Source organism: Nothobranchius furzeri, chromosome 8 (genome assembly GCF_043380555.1).
Source record: "Nothobranchius furzeri strain GRZ-AD chromosome 8, NfurGRZ-RIMD1, whole genome shotgun sequence".
Lineage (NCBI taxonomy): Eukaryota > Metazoa > Chordata > Actinopteri > Cyprinodontiformes > Nothobranchiidae > Nothobranchius > Nothobranchius furzeri.
The window spans coordinates 80,361,592-80,374,091 of record NC_091748.1 but is presented as its reverse complement, the minus strand read 5'-3'; the positions used below and the strand labels follow the sequence as shown (position 1 = coordinate 80,374,091).

Below are 12,500 nucleotides of genomic sequence, written 5' to 3'. Positions count from 1 at the left end.
TCTTCCTCCTCTATCTGCTTCCTCTTCAGCACATCCTGAGCTCCTTTAACCCTCTCAGGCTCAAAATACGTTTTGATAAAAGGATGAACAACTAAGTCCTTCAGGGTTACTTCTGACTTAAAAAATGCTCATGAAATACGTATGTGGAGCAACCAGGTAGGTAGGTTTTAATGTTATAATCTGCAACGCCTGCCTCCAGAGGGTTAAAGGACTCTCCTACCATCTTTATGCAGATGACATCCAACTGTACATCTCCTTTAAGCCCCATGAGATGTCTAAGCTGCAGCTGTTCCACACCTGCTTAGACTCTATCAGAACCTGGATGGTGGGAGCTTTCTTCAGCTGAATGAAGATAAGACTGAGATCCTCATCTGTGCCCCAGACAAGCTGGTTCCCAAAGTCAGAGACTCTCTTGGTCAGCTTGCTTCCCACACCAAACCTTCTGTCAGGAATCTTGGTGCCTGTTTCTGGCTGCATACACTTCAGAAAGTAGTGGGTTGCACCCCTGAGTGTGTGTGCACGCGCACGCATATGGCTTGTGTGTGTGTGTGTGTGTGTGTGTGTGTGTGTGTGTTTTCTGTCTCCTGCGGCAGAGCCATTACCATTGATTTTCTTTTTCTTCGTCACTGCAGAATGGGACTGGTCTCCTCCTTTTCATCCTCCTTCGTTTACTTTTTCCGCAGCTTCATTACAATATTAGAACCTCATCTTTATCACAGACCAGAACCTTAATCAATCCAATTCAGCTTATTTACAGTATAAAGCACCAAGTCAGGACCAGAGTCGTCTCAAGGACCTGCACACAGTAAACAATACAGGTCAGGTCATTCAGCCAATCAGTAACAAGTTTCCTATATAAGGAACCCAGCAGGTCGCATCGAGTCACTGACTAGTGTCAGAGTCTTTACAGCAATCCTCATACTAAGCAAGCATGCAGCGACAGTGGAGAGGAAAACACACACACACACACGTTGCACAGGGCAGTGTGTGGTTGACAGAGGTGGAAAGTAACGAATTACATTTACTCCTGTTACTGTAATTGAGTAGCTTTTTTGTATATTTATACTTTTTAAGTCGTTTTTAAAATCTGTACTTTTACTTTTACTTGAGTACGTTTTTAAAAAATAATTGTAATTTGCTACATTTGAAATCATATCCGTTACTGAGTAAAAACAAGTTATAGGCTTAATAAATTACTTAGATTACGAGGACCAACAGCCATTTTTACAGCAGTTTTGCTCTAAAACACCAGTTCAGTCCCTGTGATCCACTCGCTGTTTACCTCCTCTCTCCCTCCTCTCCTGTGGGTTGGAACCCGCAACTTCGCGCTCCGGTGTGACGTCATCAGAATTCTGCTTGGTTCGGTCATAGATATGTATATAAACACGTGTTTATGGGTTCGGTAGCCGGACTCGGTTCCGTGTTTGAATTGTGTTTCCCTATCGCTCCGCACAGAAGCGGCAAAATAACGTTTAGCGCTCATAACAAGCGGATTCTCAGCGCTTTGCTCAGAAGACCTGCAGGCCTCTGTGAGTTAAACCATCCTGATACGGTTCAGGTGTAAACATTGTGCTCCATCCCTGTGTCTGAACTCAGAAGATGCTCCTTGATGCCACAGATATGTGATGATTTAGCTTGTTTCTTTGTTTTACTCCAGAATAAGAGATTAATTTATTACTAAAGCAGTTCAGTGTAGTTAGTCGTGTGTGTGTGCGCGTGTGTGTACGTGCGCACATACGAGCAAATTGTGAACTAGCATTGTGATTTAGCACTACTTAGATGTAGCCATCCTTATGCTGACAAAAATGTAACTAAGTAACTTTTACTTTGAGTACATTTTATTTACGATACTTTTTAGGCAAGTACTTTTACTTATACTTGAGTAAAAAATTATCAAAGTATTGGTACTCGTACTTAAGTAGAACATTTTAGTACTCTTTCCACCTCTGGTGGTTGGAGCCAGGCTGCATATGCAGCACCACCAGCCCCTCCGACCCTCCCAGGTGAAGCCCAAGGACGGTGACTGAGACTGACCGACTGGGCCAGAAGCTGCCGGGCACCGTCATGCCTAGAGTTAGTTGTTGGTCTCCTCCTCATCGCTTTTCCTTTCTTTCTGACAGAAACCGGCTCATCAGCAAGCCCCAACCAAGCCAGCGAATCAGATATCAAGGAGCAGCCAGAGAATGGTGAGACACACACACAGACATGTTGTCCTCTCTTGAACTCCAAATGAACCTGGACCCACTCTAGTTCCCTGAAGTCTGTATATTCCACGGTGCACCGCAGTAGGGTCTGCTCAGCGTCTTGCTCTGTGATAAGTGAAACATAAAGATCTAGCTTCAACAAGCATGTCTTTAGTGTGTGGGCGGTAACCCAGAGGAGACCCACTCACCAGTGGGGAGGACGTGCTAACCCTTATCGTGCCACCATCTGTGCAGCGCCACAGTTCTGGTCCAGGTTTGTTCCTGGGTCCAGAAACAGGCCTATGCTAACTAGGGATGCAGTCACCCACACTCTCCTGCACCTGAGCAAGCCTCAGTAAAGCTGGGTCCTGTGATCTTAAAGGAAGTTCATTATCAGTGTTTAGTTTGAGAAGAAATTTTAATTTAGTTTTAGTCGTTTGACTCCAAATCTTTTTCATTTCATTCACAATTCAGTTTGTTTTCATTTTAGTCGACTAAAATAAAAGTATTTTCCTTCTGGTGCAGTAACTATGTTCTCTGCACTAGTGCGGTACACTATTGGTAGCTAATAGCTACACTATACTTGTGCGGTACACTATTAGTAGCTAATAGCTACACTACACTAGTGCGGTACACTATTAGTAGCTAATAGCTACACTACACTAGTGCGGTACACTATTAGTAGCTAATAGCTACACTACACTTGTGCGGTACACTATAAGTAGCTAATAGCTACACTACACTAGTGCGGTACACTATTAGTAGCTAATAGCTACACTACACTAGTGCGGTACACTATTAGTAGCTAATAGCTACACTACACTAGTGCGGTACACTATTAGTAGCTAATAGCTACACTACACTAGTGCGGTACACTACTAGTAGCTAATAGCTACACTACACTTAGTGCGGTACACTATTAGTAGCTAATAGCTACACTACACTAGTGTGGTACACTATTAGTAGCTAATAGCTACACTACACTAGTGCGGTACACTATTAGTAGCTAATAGCTACACTACACTAGTGTGGTACACTACTAGTAGCTAATAGCTACACTACACTAGTGCGGTACACTATTAGTAGCTAATAGCTACACTACACTTAGTGCGGTACACTATTAGTAGCTAATAGCTACACTACACTAGTGCGGTACACTATAAGTAGCTAATAGCTACACTACACTAGTGCGGTACACTATTAGTAGCTAATAGCTACACTACACTAGTGCGGTACACTATTAGTAGCTAATAGCTACACTACACTAGTGCGGTACACTATTAGTAGCTAATAGCTACACTACACTAGTGTGGTACACTACTAGTAGCTAATAGCTACACTACACTTAGTGCGGTACACTATTAGTAGCTAATAGCTACACTACACTAGTGTGGTACACTATTAGTAGCTAATAGCTACACTACACTAGTGCGGTACACTATTAGTAGCTAATAGCTACACTACACTAGTGTGGTACACTACTAGTAGCTAATAGCTACACTACACTGGTGCGGTACACTATTAGTAGCTAATAGCTACACTACACTTAGTGCGGTACACTATTGGTAGCTAATAGCTACACTATACTTGTGCGGTACACTATAAGTAGCTAATAGCTACACTACACTAGTGCGGTACACTATTAGTAGCTAATAGCTACACTACACTAGTGCGGTACACTATTAGTAGCTAATAGCTACACTACACTAGTGCGGTACACTACTAGTAGCTAATAGCTACACTACACTAGTGTGGTACACTACTAGTAGCTAATAGCTACACTACACTTAGTGCGGTACACTATTAGTAGCTAATAGCTACACTACACTAGTGTGGTACACTATTAGTAGCTAATAGCTACACTACACTAGTGCGGTACACTATTAGTAGCTAATAGCTACACTACACTAGTGTGGTACACTACTAGTAGCTAATAGCTACACTAAACTAGTGCGGTACACTATTAGTAGCTAATAGCTACACTACACTTAGTGCGGTACACTATTAGTAGCTAATAGCTACACTACACTAGTGCGGTACACTACTACTAGCTAATAGCTACACTACATTAGTGCGGTACACTATTGGTAGCTAATAGCTACACTACACTAGTGCGGTACACTACTGGTAGCTAATAGCTACACTACACTAGTGCGGTACACTATTGGTAGCTAATAGCTACACTACACTAGTGCGGTACACTATTGGTAGCTAATAGCTACACTACACTAGTGCGGTACACTATTGGTAGCTAATAGCTACACTACACTAGTGCGGTACACTATTAGTAGCTAATAGCTACACTACACTTAGTGCGGTACACTATTAGTAGCTAATAGCTACACTACACTAGTGCGGTACACTATTAGTAGCTAATAGCTACACTACACTAGTGCGGTACACTATTAGTAGCTAATAGCTACACTACACTAGTGCGGTACACTATTAGTAGCTAATAGCTACACTACACTAGTGCGGTACACTATTAGTAGCTAATAGCTACACTACACTAGTGCGGTACACTATTAGTAGCTAATAGCTACACTACACTAGTGCGGTACACTATTAGTAGCTAATAGCTACACTACACTAGTGCGGTACACTATTAGTAACTAATAGCTACACTACACTAGTGTGGTACACTATTAGTAGCTAATAGCTACACTACTAGAAACTGTAAAGAAATGCAAAAATTCACATTTTACACTTTTAGCTCCTCCTCCTCCTCCTCCCAGTATTCCTCCAGACACTCTCTCTCTTTCTCTCTGTATAATTATAATTGTTGAAATAACAATAATTACTGTAAAATACCAAAATGTTTGAAATTGTGTCTCTCAGTATTCATAAAGTAAACATGTGTATAATGTGCAGTAATGTTTGTAAATATGACTGGAAATGACATCATACCATCAAAACATTCAAAAGTGTTACTCTAATAATACAAGGAGGTAAACAATAGATGATCTCCATATCACATAATAGATAGAGCGCTGTGATTGGTCTGTTCTGGAGCGGCAGCCATGTTTGTTTGCAGGGACATCCCGCCTCCCTGGCTAAAAGAGCGCTGTGATTTAGAGAACTGTGGTTGTAATGCCACAAATGGCAGTCAACGGGGCAACACGTTGTTTTATCATTTTGAGTTACATAATTAAAGTATTGTAACTTGTCTGAAAATGTTTCCTGTGCTTTATTGTTATTGTCATCAGACACGTGACTGACTAAAGGGAAAACTCACTTAAAACATCATTGAAATTTGAGTTTTCGGACACATTTTCATATGGATGATGCATTCTCTTAAAGGGACAGTTTATTCCATTTTTAAATGACTTTCTTGAGCCAGTATGTGCTAAAACGACCCCTTACATGGTTAATGACAGGCCGCCCAGCGCCTATCGCCCCATGTGGCCAGATTATGGCACTAGCAACAGAACAGTTGCATGGTGGCGCAGTGGTTAGCACTGTTGCCTCGCAACACGAAGGTCGCAGGTTCGAAACTCGGCTGCGGCCTTTCTGCTTGGAGTTGCGTGTTCTCCCCATGCATGCGTGGGTTTTCTCCGGGTACTCCGGTTTCCCCCACAGATCACAACATGCCCTATAGGTTAAAAAAAAATTGTAAGTCGCTTTGGGTAAAAGCGTCTGCTAAGCACATAAACAGTTGCCAGTCCGGTCTGCTGGGACTTAGAAAAGTCGAGCTGAGGGGCCTGACGCTGCTGTCTTGCTCCAGCACGTTTCCTGCATGTTTTAGATCATGAACCCTGATCATTTATTTAGTTTAGTGATGAATCCCTTGCATAGACACTTGGGAATGCTGGGAGACATTTCAGCTGTTTGATTAATGTGTTAAAAAGATGAACGTGCAGCAAAGAGATAGTTTCGCTTCTACAAATGGGCACTGGGGGTGCTGAAAGAAATCAGAACTGCTTCGCAACCCTTTAATAAATCACACAAACTAGATGGTACTAGCGGTAAAAAGTATTGTATGGGTGTCTGCATCAGCAATGCTGGCCGGGTATTTATTTGGTTTTGGATTGATACCAAACTGCAGAATCATACAGCAGCACCAAGTAAACCAGATGTGCCGCTCCGCGTGTTCGGTTGGTTTTGGCTTCAGCAATCCATTTCTCACCCACCCCCACTCGCTCCTGCTGCCGTGACCCACCCCCACTCGCTCCTGCTACCGTGACCCACCCCCACTCGCTCCTGCTACCGTGACCCACCCCCACTCGCTCCTGCTACCGTGACCCACCCCCACTCGCTCCTGCTGCCGTGACCCTCCCCCACTCGCTCCTGCTACCGCAACCCACCCCCACTCGCTCCTGCTGCCGTGACCCACCCCCACTCGCTCCTGCTACCGTGACCCACCCCCACTCGCTCCTGCTACCGTGACCCACCCCCACTCGCTCCTGCTGCCGTGACCCACCCCCACTCGCTCCTGCTACCGTGACCCACCCCCACTCGCTCCTGCTGCAGTGACCCACCCCCACTCGCTCCTGCTACCGTGACCCACCCCCACTCGCTCCTGCTGCCGTGACCCACCCCCACTCGCTCCTGCTACCCTGACCCACCCCCACTCGCTCCTGCTACCGTAACCCACCCCCACTCGCTCCTGCTGCCGTAAATTACCCCCACTCGCACCTGCTGCCGTGACCCACCCCCACTCGCTCCTGCTGCCGTAACCCACCCCCACTCGCTCCTGCTACCGTGACCCACCCCCACTCGCTCCTGCTGCCGTGACCCACCCCCACTCGCTCCTGCTGCCGTGACCCACCCCCACTCGCTCCTGCTGCCGTGACCCACCCCCACTCGCTCCTGCTGCCGTGACCCACCCCCACTCGCTCCTGCTACCGTGACCCACCCCCACTCGCTCCTGCTGCCGTGACCCACCCCCACTCGCTCCTGCTACCGTGACCCACCCCCACTCGCTCCTGCTGCCGTGACCCACCCCCACTCGCTCCTGCTACCCTGACCCACCCCCACTCGCTCCTGCTACCGTAACCCACCCCCACTCGCTCCTGCTGCCGTAAATTACCCCCACTCGCACCTGCTGCCGTGACCCACCCCCACTCGCTCCTGCTGCCGTGACGCACCCCCACTCACTCCTGCTGCCGTGAACCACCCCCACTCGCTCCTGCTGCCGTGACTTAGCCCAACTCGCTCCTGCTGCCGTGACCCACCCCCACTCGCTCCTGCTGCCGTGACCCACCCCCACTCGCTCCTGCTGCCGTGACCCACCCCCACTCGCTCCTGCTGCCGTGACCCACCCCCACTCGCTCCTGCTGCCATAACCCACCCCCACTCAATCCTGCTGCCGTGACCCACCCCCACTCGCTCCTGCTGCCGTGACCCACCCCCACTCGCTCCTGCTGCCGTGACCCACCCCCACTCGCTCCTGCTACCGTGACCCACCCCCACTCGCTCCTTCTACCGTGACCCACCCCCACTCGCTCCTGCTGCCGTGACCCACCCCCACTCGCTCCTGCTACCGTGACCCACCCCCACTCGCTCCTGCTGCCGTGACCCACCCCCACTCGCTCCTGCTGCCGTGACCCACCCCCACTCGCTCCTGCTACCGCAACCCACCCCCACTCGCTCCTGCTGCCGTAACTTACCCCCACTCGCACCTGCTGCCGTGACCCACCCCCACTCGCTCCTGCTACCGTAACCCACCCCCACTCGCTCCTGCTGCCGTGACTTAGCCCCACTCGCTCCTGCTGCCGTGACGCACCCCCACTCGCTCCTGCTGCCGTGACGCACCCCCACTCACTCCTGCTGCCGTGACTTAGCCCAACTCGCTCCTGCTGCCGTGACGCACCCCCACTCGCTCCTGCTGCCGTGACGCACCCCCACTCACTCCTGCTGCCGTGAACCACCCCCACTCGCTCCTGCTGCCGTGACTTAGCCCAACTCGCTCCTGCTGCCGTGACCCACCCCCACTCGCTCCTGCTGCCGTGACGCACCCCCACTCACTCCTGCTGCCGTGAACCACCCCCACTCGCTCCTGCTGCCGTGACTTAGCCCAACTCGCTCCTGCTGCCGTGACCCACCCCCACTCGCTCCTGCTGCCGTGACCCACCCCACTCGCTCCTGCTGCCGTGACCCACCCCCACTCGATCCTGCTGCCGTGACCCACCCCCACTCACTCCTGCTACCGTGACCCACCCCCACTCGCTCCTGCTGCCATGACCCACCCCCACTCAATCCTGCTGCCGTGACCCACCCCCACTCGCTCCTGCTGCCGTGACCCACCCCCACTTGCTCTTGCTGCTGTGACCCACCCCCACTCGCTCCTGCTACCGTGACCCACCCCCACTCGCTCCTGCTGCCGTGACCCACCCCCACTCGCTCCTGCTGCCGTGACCCACCCCCACTCGCTCCTGCTACCATGACCCACCCCCACTCGCTCCTGCTGCCGTGACCCACCCCCACTCGCTCCTGCTACCGTGACCCACCCTCACTCGCTCCTGCTACCGTGACCCACCCCCACTCGCTCCTGCTACCGCAACCCACCCCCACTCGCTCCTGCTGCCGTAACTTACCCCCACTCGCTCCTGCTGCCGTAACCCACCCCCACTCGCTCCTGCTACCGTGACCCTCCCCCACTCGCTCCTGCTACCGCAACCCACCCCCACTCGCTCCTGCTGCCGTAACCCACCCCCACTCGCTCCTGCTGCCGTAACTTACCCCCACTCGCTCCTGCTGCCGTAACCCACCCCCACTCGCTCCTGCTACCGTGACCCACCCCCACTCGCTCCTGTTACCGTGACCCACCCCCACTCGCTCCTGCTACCGTAACACTTTTAAAAGCAAGAGAAACCCCAGATGTGTACTCACCAAGCAAAGACTTTTCAGATGCTCAGTTCTTGCTTTTCCTCCCAGCCGTGGACATTTTCACCTTTTAGACAGAAATCAAGCCCCGGTAGATCTGCAACGAATATGAAGCCAGCACGGAAGTGGCAAAAGTTGCAGTTCCACCTTCATCCACTAGGGTCTGGCAGCAGAAGAGAGCTAATCCTCATAGACTCATGCTGAAAAAGGCAACTTCACAGCAGAAATAAACGTGTACACAGCCTGGTTCAAAAGCCATTCTAGGTTTAATAGATCTAGTTTACATCCATGACGACTCTGAGGGGGTGAACTTTTTGTAACTCTTCTGTTCAAGTGGAGTTAAATGCTTAAAAATCTGAGTAAATAATGAGCATCCATGTGACTTCAGAGCTAGCTTGGATGAAAGACCTCAGCCTCACGTTAGTGGATGTTCGGCCATGTCGACTCTGAGCTTCAGGTGTGTGTGTGTGTGTGTGTGTTCGTGTTTGGATGTTAATAATGGGATCAGCTGGACAAAAGGGCACGCTGTGGTTACTAACAGACCATCCAAGCAGTTTCTGCTCCTTTGTCAGTGAGTACATTTATACTTGTGTACTGTATTTTGCTGGTTGAGCGGGGGGATGCTGTGTCGTTTAACTGCTTGGTCAAACATGTTAGTGGAGCTGCATCAGAACATTAAGGTGTCCCGCTTCTACTTTCTCCTGCCTGGGAACAGCAGGCGGCTGGCTGTTTGCAGAAATGATCCAATAGGAGGCTCCTACTTGTTTGCTAATTAAATCCAGTTGGATACTTTTATTTGGCTGAGCTGGGTTTTAGTTACTGACCAATAGGATAAATTATATTATAATTACATCACAGGATGTTTTTCTCCATGTAGCCCAGCCCTAGTACACTGCCTGGTATAGAGCCTCAAAGGGCTGTCAGGAAGAGCCATTCATCCCATACGCTCCCTTACAGGGTGCTCTCGGGAACAAATAAGCATTTCCCAGATCCACAAATGACCTGTTAACTGGTTGGCATCTCTGTTAAGGGAATGCACCAGACCCAACATGTTCCACCTGCAGGTAGTGGGTCCACAGGTGGATGAGCCCACATATCCAGATGCACACTGGCACCAGATCCAGGTCTGGCTCCAGGAGGTACACTGGTAACCCTCCGGGCCGGGTACACTGAAACTCTGATGGTGAACTCATTCCTCACATCCTTCAAATTAGATTTTTATTGTGTGTTTTAAGATCTCGCTTGACAGCAGTGGATTCACTTATGGCGTCTTCATGTCTGGCTTGGCCCGGTCCAGCCTTGGTAGCGACGACCCACACCTGCATGGCCAGGTTTTGTTCACACAGCCTTCTCCAGAATGCAGGAGTCTCTGAGCGCATGGACAGGACAAAAGATGGATGAGAAATCCGTGGTGTCCTCCGTAAGTTAGTAATCACAGGTGGCCATGAGCTGTGTTGCTTGTGGAGACTCTGATATGAAGCGCACAGCTTCCTACTTTCCTAATGAGACTGTTGTGTGCCCCCACTGCAGTCTGTCCTCATACTGTTCATGTTTATGTATTCATGTTCATGTTTATGTATTTAGCAGACGCTTTTGTCCAAAGCGACTTACAAGTGATAATCGGCATGTTGCCCTTGAGGCTAACAACAATAGTAACAATAACAACTTGACATCAGTCATGGAGAGGAGGGAACAAGGAGTGGACGGTAGAGAGGGGGACGAATGCAGGGAGGGTGCTAGTTGAGAAGATGCTCTCTGAAGAGCAGGGTCTTCAGGAGTTTCTTGAAAATTGAAAAGGAAGCTCCTGTTCTGGTAGTGCTTGGAAGGTCATTCCACATTTGTGGAACGATGCATGCAGCTGGAGCGCTGGTTCTGAGCAGAGAAGATGTTTTCTCCACTGCATACCAGCTGATAATGAATTGTGCAAGCAGGAAGCTGCTGCTGGCTGCTCCCACCTGCCAGTCAGAGGCTCCCTCTATAGGTAGGCGTGAACGTAAGATGGCCAGTCAGTCGGTAGTGAGTGTGTTGGGTCAGCTCCCCACGACATGGACCACTGTAACACACATTTGCTGTAAAGACTCTGACACTAGTCAGTGACTCGATACTTATATAGGAAACTTTTACTTATTGGCTCGATGACCTGACCTGTTTACTGTGTGAAGGTCCTTGAGACGACGCGTGTCAGGATGCTTTATAAATGAACTTGAATTGAATTAAAACTCTGGAGAGCAAGTCTAAAAAAATCAGTCACCTGTTCACGGAAAACGCGTAGTTAACCTACCGGGGCTGGGGGGCCGGCCTAGATGTGCTAAGCCGCTGATCTGCATGTCCTACCTGTGGTTCTGTTAGACTCAGAAGGGTTGGTGGTGTTGTCACTCATCAGTTTGCTTCTCTTCCTCAGGTCACCTGGGCTTCCAGGACAGCTTTGTCACACCTGGAGTGTTCACTGTTGCCGAGCTTGTCCGGGTCTCTCAAAGTGAGTCTGTCTCTTTGCTTCTGAGCTCTTAGCAGTGCTGGACCAGCACCAGAGTCTGGTTTTGTAAACGCTCACCTCACTCACTGTTTGGTTTCCTGAATGTAGACCGGACTGGTTCTACAGCTACAGCTCACCTGTAAAAAGAGAACTTCTCAGGTATCAAAGATCAGCGCTTTAGCTTCGCCTACAGGCGTGTAGTGTGAAAGCAAGCTCAGAACCACCACCTGTTCTGGTCATGCTGCTGGGCCATCAGAACCTTATTGTGTGTTGGGTGGAGAGTTTAACTACTTCCTGTGAATGTTGTGTTCATGTCGACCAGGGGTCTCATTTATAAAACATGGCGTAGAATCCTTAAACCATACTTAAGCTCACCAAAAAATGTTCTTACGCCAAGCAGGTGTGTGATCTATCAAACATGGAGGACGCACAGCTGCACGCAACCTCCGCTTCATAAATCAGAGACTAACCAGAATGTTTCTCAGCTGCTTTTTAGTCACATCCCGCCCTCACCACGCCCACTTACTGCCATAAATGGTCAATGCAAAGTGCCTTGTGGACCTCATGCATATACATAAGCCGGCTGTTGCAGCGCTCCGCCAATGACATGGCGACCGTAGATCAAGGCAGATCAAGGAAGCGCTATTTCACAAGCAGAAGATGAGGTACCTGTGGGTGAGGTGGAGAAATGAAAGGAAGTGCTTTTGCTAAACAAATAAGAGAAAATCCACGGAGTGGCACAGCGCTGCTGAAGCCGTCAATGCTGACTTCTTCAGAGAGATCTGTGGCGGATATAAACAATGGTCCAATCAGGATTCGATCCCCAGACTCCCGGGTGAAAGTCACGAACGCTAACCAGTCACCCAAACGGAGATCTCCCCTGTACAAGTAGCCAGGGCGCATGATCAATCGGGTCACAGTGACAGGACACACACACTGTCACACACGCATGATGTTCTGTCTCAATCTGTCCCCCTGCTGATATTGTGCATTCTGTATTCTGTGCTTCAGGGTGTGTG

The 12,500-nt window shown here is 49.4% G+C and overlaps 1 protein-coding gene across 5 annotated transcripts in view; it reads left to right on the top strand.

Moving 5' to 3' along the window:
* The window catches only part of nfia (nuclear factor I/A), a 142,933-nt gene that overhangs the window by 88,107 nt on the left and 42,326 nt on the right, over positions 1-12,500 (top strand). For all 5 annotated transcript variants that reach the window (XM_054733056.2, XM_054733058.2, XM_054733057.2 and 2 more), the window contains exons 3-4: positions 2,121-2,186; positions 11,410-11,484. In XM_054733056.2, the coding sequence (XP_054589031.1) occupies positions 2,121-2,186; positions 11,410-11,484 (141 nt within the window). The remainder of the gene's footprint in view (positions 1-2,120; positions 2,187-11,409; positions 11,485-12,500) is intronic.